The sequence below is a fragment of the Lolium rigidum genome, chromosome 7, assembly GCF_022539505.1.
Source record: "Lolium rigidum isolate FL_2022 chromosome 7, APGP_CSIRO_Lrig_0.1, whole genome shotgun sequence".
NCBI lineage: Eukaryota > Viridiplantae > Streptophyta > Magnoliopsida > Poales > Poaceae > Lolium > Lolium rigidum.
In genome coordinates, this window is record NC_061514.1 from 111,824,930 (window position 1) to 111,847,015 (window position 22,086).

Sequence of the window (22,086 nt, forward strand, 5' to 3'; positions counted from 1 at the left end):
ACCTATAAATTATCCTTAAACAAACTTTTAATTACTCTTGGAATTTTGAAAAAACTTTTAAACATGTATGACCCCTTTTGGACACACCAGTTGGGCTGAATTATTTGGAGCAGAATAGGTCATGCATTTAGGTTGTCTAGTTTGCAAAGATCTTAACCCTCTGAGAATGTTCTTGGATACTCTTTGTAAAAAAGTAAAGTAGGTCGAACCATTTGGTTTGATTAGACTTGAATGACTTGGTTATTTTCAGAATGTTTAAAAGTTCTTCGAAAGGCCAGAATGTTTATAAGTTTTCTGAAGTGCCATTTAGGTCAAAGACCTTTATTTTCAATCTTCAAATACACAAAGGAAAAAAAACTCGGTTTTACCATGCATGTGGAATACTTGCTTTCACTTCTCACTGACAAGCAACGGGTTCTATTTGTTCCCGTAACACGTGTGAATTGCAAGTGTGAAGCACTGTGAGGATCTTAAACTTGACAGTAATACTTCAGCGCATACCCACACAATCACACATCCTTGCATCACTGTGATTATCAGCGAAGATTGATCATCAACGATATGACCTGGCATTAAAATGCCATGCACAAGCTGTATCTGAATATACAACACCACTCACTCACTCTGAAAACCTATGTACACTTCATGACCATGTAAAAACAAGAGGGCAACTAGCCCTTGTTTGTTGGTCCTTCAAAAGGGCACAAATCCGTACCCACAAGCTGACACGCTACAAATCCTACAAAATACACACTACAAACAAACAATCGGAACACCAGTATTGAAGAGCTTTCCTGATTGGTGTACACTGTTAGCCTTTCATGCCTCTATCCTGAGAAGTGAGTTAAGGGAGGTGCTGTTGAACTTTTGGGCAAAGCCCCTGATCACCAGAATAACAAGATCCCGCATATGTCGTGTTTGCACCATCAAGTCAACTTCATTATCACCGTCAACAACAATCTTGAAACGGTGTTGATCATTGCGGTATAGTTCAACCTGAAAGGCTCAAATAACTGTTAGCACTGTCTTCCAAATATTTGTAAGGCACTAGTATATTCCGGGAAGAAAAAATGTACATACATATTATCATGGTAAGAACTTACATGGAACGGAGGGGTGTAGGTCCCTCGGGCTTCAGTAGTTGGAAACGATGTCTTGGATCCAGGCTTTACAACTTTGATCCTCTTTCTGTTGGCTTCCAAAATTCTCCGCTCCAAATGTCCCATCACTTGCGCCTGTTGGTATTGTTTTGGTAAAAAAGGACAAGTTATAGAGCGTGGTATGCTGGTGAGATTCGATGAGGCAGAACATCAAAAGCTAGAGGATATACCTTTTTTGGTGTTCGGTCCTTGTCACACAAAACCTGTTCAGTGCAAAATTGCGCAGTCCAGTTAGTAAACAGAGAATAAACTTCGGTAGAGATAACACAATGTATAGCATTAGTGAAGTTAGCAAACATTTTCCTAACATTTTCTTGAAATAATTAGTAGTCACCGAAATTATCATTGCAGTGGAATCTCTCGTACCTAGAATTTAGTAGGGCAGATACACAACTATTATTTCTCAGCAACAACCGTAAATAGGAAACTAAGCTGATTTCAACAGCATGTAGGGTGCAGACCAAACTATTCACGATAGTCCTGAACAATAAAAAGAAGGTAATTTAAAAAAAATTGTTGTCACCTCAAACTTGACAGAACCATCGTCAAGCTTCTGTTTCACTTCCTTGTAAATTTCAGGCTCTGTACAAGTGAAAGCAAAAAAATTAATACTACGAACTAGTGAAGGGTATAACAACACAACAAAAAAACTAGTGAAGGGTATTAATAAAATCGCAGTAACCAATAATAAAAAACATTTGGGGAAGATGATATGTATTCTTTTTTACAGGGATGAGGATAGGTAATTTGACTATACCAACAGCAATCGGCTCTGTTGAAGCAGAAACAGGTCGTCCCTCAACTCCATCCTCTCTCACAGGTGTGTAAATTGCAACAAGTCTGTACCCTACATCATCAACATTTGCTTCATACATCCTTCCATTTTCACCTGCACAAAAAGCCGAGCACAAGTAAGAGATCATGTAAAAGTGCCAGTTTAGAAGAATAGTTGATTGGTTAAGATTGTGTGTCCATTAGGAGGTAAACATTAGAATATTGTTAAAACTTGGTACGCATCGATAATTTCTTTTACAATATCAACATACCAGGTATGGAGATAAGATCAGGGCTTCCAACCATTGACCTAAGCCACTGAATTTTGCTCTTGCCTTCTCTGCCTCCACTATAGGTACCCTGAACAGCATATAAGTTGGTGTGGAAACCTCTTCCTTCAATTTCCAGTTTTTCAATTTTAGGTATTCCTGTTAAAACCAAATACCACTGTTTATAATCTTGCTGTTAATTTGCATGAGGTTGTATACCAAATTATCAGCAATCAGTAATGTTAGTGTGATTTGTCATTGGTGGGTCGAAATTGCAATAACCATATACCAACTAGTATTAATTTTCCCTAAGTGGACAAAACAACTTCAATGGAGAGGGCGGAAGTATGCACATGTTTAAGACACAAAAAATGTGTCTTATATATAAGCAGAAGAAAAGACCTGGTAAAATAGGGGAGGTCACAGCTGATACTGATTCACTGAATCGGCCAAATACATCAATAACAAAGCATTCACATTTGAGGCATCGACCAATATCCTCAAATTGTACTCTGTATGACCGAGAGCACTCGGTAGCCAAAGGTTCAAAAGACAGGTCAGCTCCTGATTCATTTGAAGCAAACCTACATCCAAAGATACACAGTACGTGTTACATGCATATTGACTAAAGGGAAAAACAGATGTGTCTCTTTTATTACCATTGATATTTTATTTCTTTCTTGTAGTTACGCCATATATGTTCTTGAGTCTCATTGCTTGGAATTTGTTCAACTACAGTAAGTGTTTCCCTCTCGACTTGATTTCCTTTGAAAGAGAGGGTCTCAATTTGGAGTTGCTCTGCGACCAAAGGATTCAGTTTATATAAAAAATACAAACATTTAAGTAGTAACCATTAGGTTCATACATGTATAGCTTACCAGGAAAGATTATATCAGATGGTCCAGAAATCTTTTCTTCGCCGATGACCCCATCTGAACGAATAGGGGTATACCTGCCAAGTGTTACAAAGGCATACTGCATATTAGACATCAAGAAAGACCACTTCATAATTTTCCACCAAATTTGTTATGGTCGGTTTGACCTATACACGCAGGAAGCCCACTAGTGGCTAGTTATGGGCTTAGCCCAAGTAAATTAGGGGCTTAGCCCAAGTAAATTAGGGTTTAGAGGAGGCCGTCCTCCTATATAAACACTTGTATCCCTTCGAGATTAATCGGACAATATTCAGTATCAATACTGTCTCGTCTCCGAAGGGAGACGGGAGACCCCTGTGCCCACGCCGCAACAACCCTAGCCGCCGCCTCCTTCCTCCGCGACGGCGCCCAGCCGCCGGCGCCGAGCTCTCCAACCTCTCCGCCCTCACTTCCACCCTTACAATCTCCGCCCTAGACCCGGTAGAACCCTAGTCTCTACCACTTTGGTATCAGATTGCCTAGGTCTCATGGGCTCCAACAGCCCCCGTCGACCCCATCGCCGCCACGTCCGCCGCCGCCACCAACACCACCACCGCCACCGCCGCCGCCATGACCGGCGCCCACGCACTTGCAGGGAGCCGCCGCCGCCTCCAACGGAGACCGAGCCGCCGCCGCCCCCACGGGCCTTGACCTCCTGCCCGCTACTTTGGCGGACCTCGCCGACAGTCTCCGCGCCATCCGTTTCGAGCTCGCGGAGATCAAGGCCGGCCAGCACCCGCCGCCCCCACCGCCCGCCTCCGCCGCCAACAACGGTCGCCCCGCGTGGTGGCCGCCATCGCCTTCGCCAATTCCCACATGGATCGACGCGCCGCCCGTCTACACTCAGACTGCGGCGCGGACGACGGCTCAGCAGCCCGCCCGCCCCTTTGGCGGTCTCGGCGGGTTTGCGGCCCCGCCGCCGCGAGCACGTCCTTCAACCCGGGCCGCCGGAGGGCGCCCCGAGGTCCCGCCTGCGGCACAGCGGCCGCCCCGCTTCACCAGGCGGAGTTCGCCGCCTACGACGGCGCCACCGATCCCCGGACCGGCCGAACCGGTGTGAGCGGTTCTTTCGGGGGCAGCGGACGCTCGGCGCCGACCGCACGTGGATCGCCTCCTATCACCTACGGGCGCCGCGCGGACTTGGTACTACGCCCTCGAGCGGGACGAGGGCGGGATGCCGTCTGGGAGCGCTCCGCGACCTGTGCCTCCGGCCGGTTTGGGCCGACCCTACGCGGAAGCCGCCTCGCCGAGCTGGGACGCCTCGCCTTCACCGCCACGGTCCGGGACTTCGCCGACCGTTTTCGGGCGCTCGCGTGCCATGCCCCGGGCGTCTCGGCGCGGCGGCGCGCCGATCTCTTCGTCGGCGGCCTCCGCGGAGCTACATCCGCGTCGACGTCGAGATGCGCGAGCCTGCGGACTGCGGACGGCCATGTACTACGCACGGGCCTACGAGCAGCGCGCCATCGCCATGCGGCGAGGTCTACGCGCAACGTGGCGGCGCTCGTCCCGCGCTCCGACCCGGCCCCGACGCCCGCCGCCCGCCGCGCCCCGCGCCGGCCGGCTGCTCCCGCGGGCCTCCTGCGCCGACTCGCCCCTTCAAGCGGGCGGCGGCCGCGGAGCAACTTCGAGCGGCGCCGCCAAGGGCCGTGCTTCAGCTGCGACGAGAGTACGCGCCGGGCCACACGTGCGCCCGCCTCTTCTACCCGGAGACCGTCGACGACGCCGACGTGGAGGCTCTCGCCGCCGAGCTCGCGGCCGCCACCGTCACGAGGCCGGTGTCACGACCTACGCGCCGGTCGACGCGTCCGCCTTCGTCGTCTCTCTTCATGCTATGGCGGGCATCAAGACGGCAAAGACGATGCTCGCTCCCGGTGACGATCAATGGGGAGCGTCTCACCGCTGCCGGTGGACACGGGCTCGACGCACAACTTCCTATCCAACACCGCCATGCGCCGCCTCGCTCTCCGGCCGGCGGGATCGGAGAAGTACGGCGTCACCGTCGCCAACGGGGACCGTCTTACGTGCCGGGGTGTGGCGCGACGAGTTCCCGTGCTCGTAGGCGACGAGCCATTCTCCATCGGCTGCGTCGGCATCGACTTGGGCTGCTACGACTTCATCCTCGGCCTCGACTTCACGAGCACCTTAGGCCCCATCCTTTGGGACCTCGACGTGTCTGTCCCTCATCTTCGGCGCGAGGGCGGCCGCCGTGTTCACTCGGACGGGCTTGGGCAGCACCGGCGCATCCCCGCAGCTCCACCCGATGGCCGCCGCGCTGGACGAGGCGCACCCGCTCTCGGCCGACTTGCTGCGGCGGCACGGCGACCTCTTCGACGAGCCGCGGGGCCTCCCCCTCGCGGCCCCGTGACCACCGCATACACCTGCTGCCGAACACGGCGCCCGTCGGCTGTGCGGCCGTCACCGGTACCCCAGCTGCGAGATGGACGAGCTCGAGCGCCGGGTGGCGGTCATGCTAGCACGGGGCATCATCCGGATTCCGACGTCGCCGTTCTGCGCCCCGTGCTCCTTGTGCGCAAGACCGACGGCACGTGGCGCTTCGCATCGACTTTCGCGCCCTCAACATCGTCACGTCCAAGGACAAGTTCCCCGTCCCCGTCGTGGATGAGCTCCCGGACGAGCCGCATGGCGCGCGCTTCTTCACCAAGCTCGACTTGCGCTCGGGCTATCATCGGTGCGTATGCACCGGACGACATCGCCAAGACGGCGTTCCGCACTCACCATGGCCACTACGAGTTTTTGGTGATGCCGTTCGGCCTCTCCAACGCGCCGGCGACCTTCCAGGCCACGATGAACGACGTGCTCAGCCCCTACTTACGACGCTTTGTGCTTGTTTTCTTTGATGATATTTTGATCTACGGCGCATCCCGGGCGGAGCACTGCGGCACGTGGCCATCATCTTCAACGAGCTTCGAGCGCATCGTCTTCATCTCAAGCGCTCGAAGTGCTCGTTTGGCACGACCTCCGTCGCGTACTTGGGCCACGTCATCTCCGCCGACGGTGTCGCGATGGACGCCGACAAGGTCGCCGCCGTCGCCGCTCGGCCGACGCCCCGGTCGCCGCGAGCTCTTCGCGGATTTTGGGCCTCGCGGGATACTACCGGCGGTACATCCGGGACTTCGGCCTCATCGCCGCGCCTCTCACGCGCCCGCTCGCCGCGACGCTTTCTCCTGGGACGAGGAGGCGGCCACGGCCTTCGCCGCCCGCGGCGGGCACTCACGACGGGCCCCGTTCTTCGGATGCCGGACTTCGACGAGCCGTTTGTGGTGGGCTGCGACGCCTCGGCATCGGCTTCGGCGCCGTCCTTCGCCAAGGCGAGGGCCACTCGCTTTCTTCGGCCGCCCTTTCGCCGCGCGCCACCACAAGCTCGCCGCATATGAGCGCGAGCTGATCGGGCTGGTCCGAGCCGGTGCGCCACGCGGCGGCGTATCTTTGGGGCCGGACATTCCATGTGCGCACGGACCACTACGGCCTGAAGTTCTTGCTCGGATCGAGCGCCTCTCCACGGTGCCGCGGCATCGGTGGATCGGCAAGCTCTTCGGCTTCGACTTCACCGTCGAGTACCGCCCGGCCGCCTCAACACGGTCGCCGACGCCCTGTCCCGCCGCGACATCGACGACGCCGCGGACGCGCCCACGGTCGGTGCGGCCCTCCGCATCCACTCCGGGCCATCTTTCGCCTTCATCGACGAGGTTCGCCGCGCTACTACCGAGGCCGCGGATGCGCGCGGCAGCTGCGCCGGCGCACGGCCGACGGCGAGCTGGCCGCGCCATGGCGCTCGGACGAGGGACTACTCCTCCATGGGCGCCGCATCTTTGTGCCGGATCACCTGCGCCACCGGGCCTTGTCCTTGGCGCATTCCGCGAGTCACGAGGGCGTCCGGAAGACCTGCACCGTCTCCGCGCCGATTTTTACATTCCGAGGGATGGCGTCTGGTGCGAGGCCGGGTGCGGCGTGTGTCACATGCCGGCGGAACAAGACGGAACCGCTCCGTCCGGCGGGCTTCCGCAACCGGCCGGACGTGTCGTCCCAGGTGTGGGCGGACATCTCCATGGACTTCATCGAGGGGCTGCCGGAAGGTTGGCGGCAAGTCCGTCATCCTCCACGGTGGTCGACCGTTTCTCCAAGTACGCGCACTTCATCGCCCTCGGCCATCCCTATACGGCGGCGTCCGTGGCACGCGCCTTCTTCGACGGCATCGTTCGCCTCCATGGGTTTCCGTCCTCCATCGTCAGTGATCGTGATCCTGTATTCACGGGTCACGTCTGGAGGGACCTCTTTGGGTTGGCAGGCGTGAAGCTCCGCATGAGCACGGCGTTTCATCCTCAGACGGACGGCCGGTCGGAGGTCGTCAACAAGATCATCGCCATGTACTGCGGCTGCATCACGGGGATCGTCCACGAGCTTGGGTGGACCGGGCCGGCGTGGGCCGAGTGCTTGCTACAACACGTCCTACCACTCCGCGCCGCACACTACTCCCTTTGAGGTGGTCTACGGGAGGCCACCACCGGCGATGCTTCCCTATGCGTACGGCACGGCCCGTGCGCGACACGGTGGATGACCTGCTGGCGTACCGCGCGACGAGATGCGGGCGGCGCGCCGGCCGACTTCTTCGGGCTCGGCGGCGGCTAGGAAGTACTATGATGCTCATCATCGCGAGGCGGAGTTTGCGGTGGACGGCGGGTCCGGCTCCGCCTTCTTCACCGGGACGACCCGGTCCTTGGACCCGCGCTCCGGCGCAAGTTGGGCCCTCGTTACGCCGGTCCTTTCCGTGTCTTGGAGCGCATCGGCAAGCTCGCCTACCGCCTCGAGTTGCACTGCGGGCTCGCGCCTCCACGACGTCTTCAACGTCGGTCTCCGAAGGCCTGCCGGGCGACCCTCCTACGCACCACCAGCTCTTCCACCTACTTCGGATGGGCGTCTCGAGCCTGCCCGGCGGAGTGTGGCTCGCGTGTTGAAGGCCCGGCAGCGCCGTGGTGTTTGGCACGTCTTGGTGCATTGGACAGAGCCGCTCGGAGGACGAGGCGACTTGGGAGAAGCTTGAAGATCTCCGCCGACGGTTCCGAAGTTCGGCTCGAGGACGAGTCTGTTTGAGAAGGCGGGGAGAGATGTTATGGTCGGTTTGACCTATACACGCAGGAAGCCCACTAGTGGCTAGTTATGGGCTTAGCCCAAGTAAATTAGGGGCTTAGCCCAAGTAAATTAGGGTTTAGAGGAGGCCGTCCTCCTATATAAACACTTGTATCCCTTCGAGATTAATCGGACAATATTCGGTATCAATACTTGTCTCGTCTCCGAAGGGAGACGGGAGACCCCGTGCCCCCGCCGCAACAACCCTAGCCGCCGCCTCCTTCCTCCGCGACGGCGCCCAGCCGCCGGCGCCGAGCTCTCCAACCTCTCCGCCCTCACTTCCACCCTTACAATCTCCGCCCTAGACCCGGTAGAACCCTAGTCTCTACCAAAATTATCCCTGACAATTATTTGTTAAAAAACCAAAGTGCTTCAGATGTTTCATCATTTATGAACGATGAAATCTACGATAGCAGATATTCAGTAACAAATCCTTTAGAATATGATTTTTGGGCAGATTGGACCCATGATACCTTTGAGAAAAGAAGAAAACTAGTGGAACAACTTAGAAAATAAAAAGCAGAACATCCCAGTGAGGTTTCAAGTGAACTATATTATTTAACAAAAGATGATATTAAGCAATCCATCGAGTTATTGCAGCATATTGTGTAGGCATACTAGACAAAAATAGACTAAATCAAAGTGACTAAATTAAAGTGATTTACCCAAACAGCAGACGGCAGCTGTAATCTGCATCCGTAACTTCATATGTACTTGAATCAGCACCCTCTATACAAATCCTGGTTCCATCACTAGATTCCCTGTACCACTTATGCAAGCTTGATCCCTCGTATCCACCATAATAAATACCCACTCCATTGTATAAGGCTGAACTTGTCTGCTTTAAGCTAACATCCAAAGCAGATGGAAAAGCTGCAAATTTCATACAAGAATAAGGATCTGCAGGAAGTTAAATAAACACACGGCAATGTCAAGTAGGAACGGATCAAGTGGCAACCTGCCATGACAGGGTTATCGGTAATAGCCATCAATGTATCACCAGTTTTTCCATCACATCGTGTAGGAACCCAGGAAAGGATCAAGTAGAAGCCAACATCATCCAATGACGGTTTGTACACTCTGTTAGACATTCCATTATTCAAACGGATTAGCTCTCAATATAGATCATTCAAAAGTAAAAGGCTTGATGAAATCAGTAAAGAACGCACAAGGTTTCTCCCACAACTTCTGAAGATGATGCCACCAGATCAGATTCTAAGTTTTCGAGCTTCTCTGTAGCTCGGAACCAAGTATATTTTACAGTGCCTTCCTGGCCACCGAAGTAGGCTTTAACAGGAGAAATTTCATTGTCCTCAAAACACTCTGGTAGAACAAGGCTGGTACCCTTGGGCTCCCCTGTGACAAATGATGGATTAACAAATAGTCGATACTTTATACTAGTACAACATAGATTTTGGACACACTAACTCAGAGCTAAATTAATCGTATCTATGTTGTACAGGATGCAGATTATCACATATAATGACCATCTATGTAATGAACAATAAGAAAGCTACCGGACCTTTTCTTTCTGCACTAGATAAAGGCTTCTCCACCGATGGAAACAGTAAATATTTTTAGAGGAAACACTAACCAGGTAAGATTATATCTGATGAAACGCTCTTAGGTGACCCTTGTAATCCATCTTCTCGTACAGGTGTAAAGGTAACCTCAATTCGGCAATCAACATCAGCTAGAGTAAGCTCTAGACATTCTATGAAGAGACACAATAAACCATTAATTCCGGTCAGCCCCCCAAAAAGGAGCTGTGTGTGATAGCAGGCAGGCCTTAAAAGGGCACTTAATTCACACTAACCATTCGCAATCAACTTGTCCTTGCTACCACCTTCATATACTCTGAACCATTCCTGGATGCAGTTTCCCTTGACACTAGAATGGGAAGAAAAAGAAGCAAACAAGGTAAGTCGGTTACTATATGACATTAGTCATAACCTGGAACATTGGCAGTGCATCTTACCCTCCGGTATACTCAGCATGATAGGTCAACCGACCACCTTCAAGCATAGAGCCAGCTAGCTCAAGTGACCGACATGATGGTGGTCCTGCAAACAAGTAAACTATATAAGGATATTGGCCCATTTACACTAGTCAGTATTATTGGATCAGTGAAAACTTTAAAGAAATGTGTGCCCATATGCAAATGTGCACGGAAACACAAACACTAAAGAATAACACTCATTTTCACAGGAGATCAATTTGCCAGCTCATGTACCAGGGTTAATAGGACCGATTGCTTCTGTCAACACCAAAGAACCATGAACTCCGTCACTTCTAACAGGAACACACGATACAGCCACATAAAAGCCAATATCATCGCATTTCAAGCTGTATGATGAACTTGTTGCGCCTTCAATTTCCTTCTGGGTTCCATCAGAACTTGTCTACAGACACAAGAAAGTTCATTGGAATGATGATGTAGGTATGCGCAGTCTGTTACAGCTTATGAGTCATCATTATGTGAAAAGAATAGTGGTGTTCTAATAAGAGGAACCTACCAATAACCAACGGAATAGCGTGTCTCCTTCTTCTCCACCCCAATATCTTCTATTGGCAACCATAGTTGTCCCTTCAATGGCATCACCATTTAGTTCAAGAGAAAGTAGTGTTGGACTTCCTGATACAATGTGGTGAGATTTAGTTAGTCAGTGCTTCAGAAGTTGTTATGTTTGACAAATTTACTCTTCAGTAAACATCCAGACTGTATCATAACCACAATCCGGAAAGATAACTCAGCAATAAAAAGCAACCAATCCCCAAAAGTGAATCAAGCAGCATACTGGAACTTCTTTAATTTTTACATGTATATAATCACAGGCATCAAGTCGCGATTAGTCATTCATAAAGAATCTGGTTCATTTACCCAGCCAGTTTCTTGCTTTGACACATAAAGTGATCTCCTATTTCGGAAATTGCTCAGGAAAGGGAGAATGTGAACCTGGTGTAACTCTGTCCTTTCCTATGAAAACTCCTGGCTCACCAGCAATACCATCATTTCTGATAGGTATGCATTTGAAAGAAACGAACTTCCCAATATCTTCTTTTTTAATGTGGTATTGTAGCAAACCAGACGCTTCTGTAAGTGGGCTGCCTTCATCATCTTCAGTCTGTCAAACTTTATGTAAGTGGAACAGATATGTTGCATAAAGAACGCAGAATGTTCCTAGTAACCAGGCAGTATATGCTAACTATAGCATGTCTAGACACACAATATGGATGAGTAATATTTACTGAGTATCAGTATTAACTAAGCTACAAGAAAATAAAAATACCTCGTGAAGATACCAACTATATAAACTCTTTCCTTCATAGCCCCCAATGTACCCATATGATGCAGTCAACATTTGATCCTCTGAGAACTCACCAGTGACTGTCAAAAAGTTCAGGCTGGGCGGCAATGCTGCAAGAAAGGAGAAAGGTAACCAAGCTGTAAAATTTTGAAAGGAAATGACAACAGTACTGAGAACAAAGAGGTAAACCACAAGCAGGTAATGCATACTTGCCTAAGCAAAAAAACAAAGCTCAAAGGTGAACATATAAACAGATGAATAGTGTGGAACTTGATGACCTTACAAAAGTTTTGGATGTAATGAATACAATCCCCTCAGTGTTCCGACATTACACAAGTGAAATGATGAAATCTACTGGCTAAGAAATTTGTGGAGATAATCCAGTAGAACTGTAGAAGACTTATAGCGAGCCATTCAATAAATGAAGAAATTAGATTATCTTCCATTGATGAATATGAATGAAGTATTGAAGTGTGGAAAGATAATGGAATGGTGAAAAAAATGAGGGTTCTGAACATTATCAAAGGAGTGCACACAAATGTTATTTAGAACAAACAGTTAAGGTTGACAGAAATGGACTTACTTTCCACAACATTGTTTGATATAGCATAGGCTGGTGCACCAATTTCGCCATCAGGTGCCACAGGAGTGAACTTTGCAACGATATAATATCCGACAGCACCAAGTGGAACCCGGAATGTCTAATAAAGAAAAGGTGTAACACGGCCATATCTCCATTAAATAAAATGTGACAAATAAAACATGACTAGGAGTGCAGTAATGCTGCACAAGAGAAGTTGAGAACATATAGAGTACCTTAGAGATTTTAGATGTACAAAGGGCTTCAATCTCATGGTTATATGGCAATTCAGATGAAGATGACTTGAACCACTGAACCCTGCTGGATCCTTCAGTGCCACCTGTGACAGTAGCAGTAACAGATACCTTGCTTCCTTCTCTTGCTTCCCCAACAATCTTCAAATCGAAGACTTTTGGAGGGGCTAACCAAACAAGGCAGGTAAAGCAAAGTGATCACACACCTTATAGCGACATTACCCCAAAGGAGGGAAACATTAAACTTTCATTGCAAAATGGGCACAGGCGCCATTAGTTGCTACCTTTCTTTACTGCCTCTGTTGTGGCGCAAGCAGCTTCACCCTCCTGGCCTGTTAAGACAATAATGTATCTTACTATTACAAAATGTTCATGCACACATGGCATAAGCAGGGGGCAGTTGAACAGACCTTCGAGATTGACGGGAGTATATACAAATTTGAGGCGAGAACCCACGTCCTCCTTGGTTACCGTGTATTCTGTGCTATTTGATAGCACGAGAAGAAATTCACTGCATTCCATGAATAACATATTACACGAATTACCGATTGCTTGTGGTGTTAGACTAGTGTTCGTCCAGTGTAGCTAAGATAAACCGCACTATTTCATGATGGTTTATCATATTTCCTATTTAGTTTATAAGTTTAAGTTCAGTTGCCATATGCTGCCCCTAAAATATTATGAATTCCTAGATTCCTAAAGTCTGGCATGACTAAAGGGGATGTGGGAACCCAAGTACACTGTTCAGGCTATTTAATTTAAGCTTGGACTATTAAGACCATAAGATCTGTTCAAACACGATGGGTACCTTAGATATTGTACATGACCATGCCAGATTTAGTTTTGGAGCGCAGAGTCTCGGAGATACTAGTTACTGAACTGCTATTTCATAGTTGAGTGACATGGAATGATATCATACAAGTCAGGAAGTTCTGTTGAAGTTAAGTACTTAACCAAGGCACAGGACAAATCAAAATATCAAAGCTTGATGAGTGCTCCTAGGAGAAAGGTACAAATGCTCAACGAAATACCTTTCCTTGCAATTTGTTAAGCTCTACAGTTTTGTTTCAAAGTAAAAGATAAAACATCAAAGCCTTTGTCCCAAGCAAGTTGGGGTAGGCTAAATTTTGTACCGGAGTTCAATTGATAATTTAATTTGTAGTTCTTTGTGCCCTGCCACACAAATTTTCTGGAATTGTGTGTGTTTGTCACATGCTAAACTTGGCACTGGTCCTAAGACCATTGAAGGTAAAAGAATGGATGCATGGCTCTAAGAAGCGACAGTAGACTGGCCATCTCACCATTGGATGAAAGGGGTAGAAGGGAGGATTCAGATTAGATCTTGAATAGTTTATCCTTGCATTGCTTCCATGATCTTTACTAGTAGTTTATATGTGCTAACATTATGTTTCTGTTAGTATAGATAGCTCTTTATGAGCTATGCAATGCTCATCTCTAATTGGCTTAAGCCCAAGTTACTTGATCTCATTGTTGCTACTAAGGTACAGAGTGGATCTGCGTACCTGACAAGTGACAACTGTACACCGGAAAAACTTGAGTAACCTCATTGTTTGGCTAGCATGAAAAGACCAAACCAATTACACAGAACAAAACAGTGGTACGTCCCCTGGGCTTCAGCATGCGATCCAAAGGGGTGATTAGGGTTCCCCAAATCAGCAGCCGCCACCTCCTGCTCTGATCTCTTCGCCACTGTTGGGAGCGGGCTCCCTGTCTGCCCCAGGCAGCGGCAGGGATTCTCCTTGCTCATCCGGCCACCCTTGCAGGTTTCCTGCAGCTATTTGGCTCTCTTGGCTGATGTGAGGCAGAGACATGGCGGTGTTGGGTGTTGGGCGACCCGCGACCGGTCCAAGGCGGTGCAGCGCATTTGGACTATGGGTGACTAGCCCATAAGAATTCTTAGGTCGTTGGTGAAGATTGCAGCGGTTCAGCGACTTCAGCAGGTGGCGGCGGGGGCAGGTTGCTTACACATGTGCTGCACCAGGCACATCATGTTTTGCTGATTTTATCGGATTTGTAATAATATGTCTGTATGCACCCTTAGTTGTTTCCTTATATTTCTGTTGGGTTTCATATCTAGCCTAACCAACTTGCTTGGGAAAAAAGGATTTGATGTTGTTATTGTTTGTTGCATCCTTAGCTTTTTTTTTTTTGCGGGGGTTGCAATGTTGCATCCTTAGTTGGTGTAGAGGTGGGGGGTAATGTAAGATTTTTTTAATTCAGTACACTCAAAGATCCCACAGTAATAGCACGTACCCATTTTCCTTCTCTCTAAACCACTGGAATTTGCTCAGTCCCTCTTTTCCACCAAAGTATTTTCCATTTCCTTTGATTGTGATGTCTTCAACAATATCTCCAATAATATGTACATTGCTGACTGATGGTGTGCCTGAAATAATGTTATACAGTTAAAACTAGCACCAGGTCACTACAAATAGGCCATATGAAGTACTCCCTCAGTTCGGAAAAGGGCGCATTTTAGTGTATAGATACATGTGTATTTAGACAAATCTGTGACATCCTTTTCCGGACAGAGGGGGTACATGTACATATTTCTAGAACTTAAAAATGAGATCAACATGGTCCATACATTTTAAAACAAGTGAACGCTTTCATAGAGAGGTCAGAGGACTAAGCAGATGAAGCATTAATAGTTGTCTTTAAAATCAGCAGGTCATATATGCAAATGTACATGCATTCTTAAAACTAGCCTTTGTGGTGATTTTTTAAACAAAAGAACCAACAGAAAAAATTATCTGTACCTCATGTCCACATAAACTCCAGCATATGATTTGTAAAATAATTTAGATGCCACGATTACTTTTAGGCCAAAACTAAACGTCATTGCTATGCTTTCATACATACAACCCAAATGAGCATGCTTTACATATGCTAGGTCAACAGAAACCCGTTAAAAGTAAAGATAAATCAAAAGGGTAGGGGACAGAGGGAACCAAGAAGATTGCAGATGTGAAGTATTTACCAGCCTTCACAAAGTCTGTCATTGTACATTGTGGCTCCCCCTTAACGCCTTCTTCTGTAACAGGTGTGTACATAAATGCCAAACTTGAATCGATATCATCTATAGTTAGCTGATATTCCATCCCCTCAGCTCCATCTATTTCAGCATTGCCATTCCATGTTCGCCTCAACCAACTAGATTCCAAAAGAGGTTTAACAAATCAACGGAATTCCTTATGCAAGAAAAGATAGAAAGAACTAGGCGCATTTCACATAGTTCATTTGAGCAAATAAAGATGAAACAAGTTTGTAGGGTAAAGAGGTAAACAAACCTTGCAACACCTTTCCCCGGTGTCCCACCACACCATGCAATCTCAGGAACACCCTTGAGTACATTTCCTTCTACTAGCTCACCACTGACTGTTAGATTGATAACCTTTGGACATCCAGTCCCTGGTAAAAAAGAAGTGATTAAGGAAACTACTATATAGTGTGCTGACACTTCACATAGCACACTGGTTTAGAACCCACAAGAGCATTGTTTTATTTGGTAATGTAAGGTTTAGATCTTGTCTCGTATGCTAAAAATATGGCTTCTTAAGGCCATTCCTTATGCATGAGTACTAACAGAGAAAAAAAACTAAATCCACTTTCCTCAGAAATAAACAAGCTTGAAATCTTGCAGGAAGGCAAATAAAGTGTCTGAGATGCTTTACCAAATGGGCCCCATAATTTACCAGCAAAAAACAGGCCCCATAATTCAGAGCACACATTTTATCTAATTTACCACATGCAGAATTGGCCTCTATAAACAAAACTACTAGAAAATAGAATCCAATTTAACAAATAAGAGTCAATGAGTTGTTCGACATACCTGGACAAACAGGTAAAGATACAGCAAAAATGGGCGGGAATTCAGCATCATTTAGTAGTGGAGTGCATTCAACTTTCAAACATCTTCCAACATCCTCACGCTTTGGCCAGTACACCTTAGATTTAACAGGAGTTTAGAACTTGCAAAGAGATAGTAGCGTGGCAAAACTGTTACAGCTATAGAAAACTAATAAGGACTTAAAAGACAAGGTACAAGCGGATGATAAATGAAAATGCAAATTGCAAGAGATAAACTGTGCACTCTGGAGGAAGGACCACTCAACACGCCATCAAGTAGTCTTTGTTCTGTATGATGCAAGTTTGTGGTTTACATTTCTTGTCCATGTCGCGTATAATGGAGATATAGCCGGCGTTTTTAGGTAATTTTGATGAACAACGAGCGAAACGACGGAAGCACCCTTACGCTGATGTCAATTATGTTTGACCATGTTAGTGTGCCCCCCCCCCCACCGGTATAAAGGTTAATTTTGTGTTCTTAAGGTCTATCAACCGATGTTGGTCAATATTGAGCAAAGGGCTAGAGTTGTAATAGGGTTGGGAAATAGAAGGAACATGGATGACCATACAGACCACAAAGGGTCTAACAAGTACTGTTATCTCCAATGCAAATAATTGTATTCCCAGTTCAAAAATACATAAATTTAGGGTGACTATTTGTACCTCATTTAATTCTTCAGGAATAGGCACAAAATCTGTCGGTGTCTTGCCACCTAGAAACCATTGGTATTTGAGGACTATATTGCCCTCACTACTTTGATTTGTGAAGCTAAAATGGCAATGGCAGGGATCTTCTTCAAATGGTTGATCAACATAAGCTGTCCTCACTATGCAGTCTTGGGGCAATTTATTCTTCCATTGTTCAAGCAGGAAGGAAAATGTTGAATCTGTCAAGGCAATTAGAGCAAAATAAATGCGCACTTAGAACTATTAAGATTACTCAAGAACCAGACAACAAATATACATCATAAGCTTCACTTTGGTTCTGAAGTCGCCTCAAGCCTTGGCATGCAATGTCTAAGCTTTTATTCATGAACAAAAAAGAACTAAAAGGAAGTGTAAATCAGTATTATTTCACAGAAGTAACCATGCATCATCGCTGGTATGTGTTCAGAACACCAGTCTACCACTCTGACATACGCCATGGCTGCAGTAGCATAAACCCATACGTCTAACAAAATACATGTTTTCAAAGTAATACAGATTATGATTATAGAGCACCAACTTCATCTACTAATATGTAAACATCAGAAAATGTTGTCAATAAGCAAATTTCTCTGCAGAAAATTTGTACCAGCAGCAACTTCAGGGGAGCTAAATTCCCAACCACCACGAATGCATATAGCTGTATGAGCAGGATACTGCTGCGCAATTTCAGCCTCACTGGGGTTCAGATCTGCATCAAATTCATGCAAAATCTCAATGCAATCAGATACATCATTCTGGTCACCTCAAGCAATCTAATATATACTTATCCAACCAGGCCAGTGCAGCATTCCACATGTTTAATCAATTTATCAACATGCGAGTTCACAACTGTCATGTTCCTACTATTCATGCCAGTAAACCATTGATATTGATCTCCCTCATCTCTCAGCATTGGGAAAAAGCATATCTATATGGGAGATTTTTTAAGCAAAAAAGATAAGGGAAGGTGATTTATCTGGAAATATCTCAAGCAACAACAATAACCTTCTTTTTTCAGTAAGTAATGATAACCCGATTCAATGCAATTTACAGCAGCAACAAGATTAAGAGCAGTATGAAGACAGATATTCCTTACAGCAGGTTCTTTGTTTTATGCAATGATCCTTAGTACAGGTTCAACAAATCAGAAAATAAACAATACAACTGAAAGCATGTCAATACAGTAAAAGGCATGTCTAGGCGTACCTTGGTCGTTGAATTTTTTCAAAGTAGGGCCTACAAGCAGAATAGAAGCAGCTTCCAAGTGTGGCATCTCAAGAAGTGGATTCTCCTCAACACGTAAATTCTGGTGGTGGTTTAATATAGACACCAGTGAGCAAATTATGCTGAATCCTCATGCATCAATGTTCTCGAATAACTTCATATATTTAAATATTTCTTATACAGAAAGTTCAGGTTCCAACTGTTTGTGTTAACATCATATCATAATCAAGAATGGTGTGAATTGCTCCATCATGCATATAAATTATCTATACCATCAAGGTTAAAGAATGCTGTGGTTGAAACCAGTTATCAATCCCAATCAGTGAATTACTTAATATCTGTAGTTTACATCTTTTTTGAGAAAATGCAAAAGCAACCAATGGAAAGTTGCAGCATTCATGAGCATGAGTTCATGGACAATAGATATACACACCCCGGTATTGACAAAAAAACCAATAGCTTGAAGTTAAAAGCTACCATCAAAGGTGCGGACATGCTGGCATAGCCTAGCTCAATAACAACATAAGCAATGTAAATAACTTGTAACTAAGATTGAGGAAAACCAACCTCCAGAGAAGGCAGATGTGGAAATCCCCTCAAAGTTGATATTTTATTTCTGCTGGCAGCTAACACCTACATAAAAACAAAGGAAGCTAAGGTCTAACTAGAATATTTTATTATGTTCAAGTCCGACAAAATCAGAATACTCACTTGAAGTCGAGGCTGACTGGCCATACAGAGTGACTTTAACCTATTTTGAGCAACAGAAAGGAACTGGTACAACAAGAGAGATAAGAGACTGAGGTTTAGCTTTATCAAAATAAGTAAATGGTCAACTACTAAGAGTAAGTTGGCAACATTATCATACCTCCAAGTTAGGAAACTCGGGAAGGCTAGCAAGTGAAGTTATTTGATTTCCAGCAAGATAAAGTTGCTACATAGTTCAGTATAAATAAAAATTAGTGCTCATGAGCCTTTAATGTGTCCAATTAATATGAGTGGAGAAGCACAAACCTGGAGGACTTTGCAATTCTCAAGAGGCTCAAACTCAGGGAGCTTAAAATCATTAAAGCTCAAATCAAGAACCTGGCAATATTACAAAACACATATGGTTTCAGAAACCAGGATCAACAAACAATCAATAGAAATACTGTACACGGAAGCTCACAGGAGGCTATGACATAGACAAAAAGGTACAAGGGGATACCTTTACCCCGCTGAGTATCTCAATACCCTCCAAACTTGACAGCAGATTGTCCCGAAGATAAACAAACTAGAAACAAGAAATATAGTTAGCAGACATTCTATCCCAGCCATTTCATAAGCAATGCTGGTTGCGTGATCTTTGCACACTTCCTAGGCTTGGCAACGAGCATACAGATTAACAACCTTGTTTTTCTCTAGTCTCTAGTCCACTTAAAAGAACAGAAGACGGCTGAGCTATACTAGCTAGAAAACATAAGAGAAGGGGAGGCTAAATGTACTTACCTCAAGTTTAGGTGTTAGTCTCAACTGTTTGAGACTACGAACCCTGTGACCTCTTGAATCCAGCCTCTGTATCAGCAGAAAATATGTTGGATGAAAGAAAACGACCACATGATGCTATCATCTTGATTATTCAAAGGCATAGAGAAAAGCAACACTAACCAGTTCATCGCTAGCCTTCAGATCCACCTGTGGCAGCATCATAAACCGGGAGTCACGGCTCGTAGCAGTAGAACTCTTCCTCCGGCTCGACACAGAAGAACCCTTGTCTACCGATGATGTCTGGGAACCAAATTTCTTTGTGGCGCTGCTTGTCACTGAAGATGGCCGCGGTGAGTTCAGAGAAGCATTTGAAGCCATTCTCCTGGAACTGGCACTAGCACTGGTGCCGTTGGAGCTCTCTGTCAGGGATGGGACCTTCTTCAGTGTAGAAGTTGGTGATGCCTTCACAGCAGGCTTCTTCACCGAATCCACCTTGGTCCTCTCAGACAGCAGAGAAGTTCTCTTTTCCAGTGAGGGCCTGGAGCTAACAGCGGGGACTGACACCGGTCTACTCTTCTTCGGCCCATCCGACAGCGAAGGACTAGCCTTGTTAGCAACAGCAGCAGACCTCCCATTCTCCTGTTGCTTGCCCGCAGTTCCAGTGCTGCTTCTTCTCTGCACCGAACCAGCATTCGCAGTAGAGGTAGGTTTCATCGACGAAGACCGGGATACATTTGACTCTGTTGAGGTTACGCCATCAGCCTTCTTCTTGACTGACGAAGTGGTCCTGACAGTGGGTGCAGATGCTCGAGGCTTCACCGGCTTAGCCGCCTTGGGCGATTCCAGCGGAGCTTCCATTCCAGACAATTAATCAGAATGAAAGCCTCAAGTTGGTTCGCCCCCAGTGCGCTGTAATCAAGCCAACAACCTCTTGATGACTATACTGAACACATGAGTGACCTGGATTGCCAGAAGACAAACACCCAATCAGTGTGACAGAGATGAAAGGGTCAGGATATTATTGCTTAACAAATTCGATGCAGAAATCGCAGATTCCCATCACCCCGCGTCTTATGGAACCTGAACTGTATAGTGCGTAATAATTCGAAATTGGTGACGGAATTCGTCAACGCCTCCAACGGAAATGACGAAGGCTGTGACGCGAGGTAGTGGTACCAATGAGACGGAATCGTGCAATCACGACCTCGTACGGGAAAAAAATATGTATGCGAAAATTTAAAGCTCGGCAAAAACATATGCAGCAACCGTGAGTTTGAGGTCGGAATTCAAAACAAAACAAAAATAAAAACTTCCGGGATGGTCAAACCCGTAAGCTTGAACACGGGAGGCACCGGAAAACTCATAAACAGGCTCAAACTGGCCTAAATGTTTGCCAAAATGCTCACAAAACCCTAGCCAGTGCTACTGGTGAATGCGCATAAACCTCCCCCTCGTTCCCTGAGAACTCAATCGAAACACCCGCCGGAGTCACCGCCGGCGAGACCCGAGACGGTGCGCTCGGATTGATAATCGCATCCATAGACCCCATAGGTCGCTCAGAAACGCGGCTCAAAATTCAAAACCCAACCAAAGAGAAAAACACCGTCTTTTCCTCAGGAAACAAGAATAAAAATCGGCGACAAGAGCTTAGCTCACCTCCCTTGACGGCTGACGCAGCCGGACCCCGAGCCCAGCTGCCGTCCCACCGGCTCCACACGCCGCCAATGCGGCCTCGGGCGCGCGAGGTGCTGGTTTGTGGCGGGGGGGCGGCTAGGAGTGGGGGGGAGCAGAGAGGAGAGGTAGCGACTAGCGAGCGTACTTGGGAAATGGAAACGCCCAGCAGCCGCCCGGGGAAGAGTATCCGATGGGGTCAGCGAAGAGGGATTCCGCTAATTGTCGAAAGTTGCAGGTGGTGAGCGCATAAACGCGAAAATAAAAGTTCGCCCTTGGTCGGCCCCGCTCCCGCCCCTCCGCGGTTTGATTTGGGCCCGCCCGTTTCGAAAACTGTCCGGCTTTTCGCGCACGAGCCCTCGATCTTCCGAAATTTGAAAACGGGAGCCTGGAGGGGGGTTTGCGTGAAGTGAACACGGCGCCGACGCCGGCGGCCGGCGTGGTTCTGTCGCGGGGCCCGGCTGCCGGCTGGCCGCAGGGACTTTTGTGAGAAGGGCTTGGATTTCGTGAGAGTAATCTCCGGCTTAGCTTAACCCCCGGGTCAAGGAAGCTTGGTTTAGCAAGGTGAGCTCGAGCTGTCACTGACGTCGCCGGCCGGTCGGTTTCTTCGGCGTGTGCTGTGTCCCACCTGGCAGTGAGCTAACTGGATGGTCGTATGTACATGCAGCGGATGTATGCGTACAAGAGTAGGACACGAATCACTCCAGCTTGTGGCTTCATCGGCCCATATGAATCCATGAACAGTTGTTAGAGAAAGAGTCCA

The 22,086-nt window shown here is 47.4% G+C and overlaps 1 protein-coding gene across 1 annotated transcript; it reads right to left on the reverse strand.

The window, feature by feature from the left end:
• Positions 1-558: 558 nt before the first annotated feature.
• Positions 559-20,659, reverse strand: LOC124670474 (187-kDa microtubule-associated protein AIR9). Its single transcript, XM_047206972.1, has 37 exons — positions 19,833-20,659; positions 19,674-19,739; positions 19,393-19,458; positions 19,200-19,271; positions 19,054-19,119; positions 18,897-18,959; positions 18,753-18,818; positions 18,168-18,267; positions 17,569-17,670; positions 16,938-17,161; positions 16,258-16,372; positions 15,716-15,836; positions 15,406-15,578; positions 14,679-14,811; positions 12,815-12,915; positions 12,689-12,736; positions 12,387-12,571; positions 12,154-12,271; positions 11,553-11,680; positions 11,219-11,387; positions 10,779-10,897; positions 10,496-10,664; positions 10,241-10,325; positions 10,079-10,152; positions 9,857-9,976; positions 9,432-9,618; positions 9,221-9,342; positions 8,928-9,135; positions 3,082-3,155; positions 2,863-3,001; positions 2,606-2,787; positions 2,207-2,362; positions 1,918-2,049; positions 1,684-1,742; positions 1,331-1,363; positions 1,104-1,235; positions 559-996 (listed from the first exon to the last, which is right to left on the reverse strand). Exons 1-37 carry the CDS (start codon positions 20,508-20,510, stop codon positions 820-822), a joined length of 4,962 nt encoding a protein of 1,653 aa, XP_047062928.1. The 5' UTR covers positions 20,511-20,659; the 3' UTR covers positions 559-819.
• Positions 20,660-22,086: the final 1,427 nt, after the last annotated feature.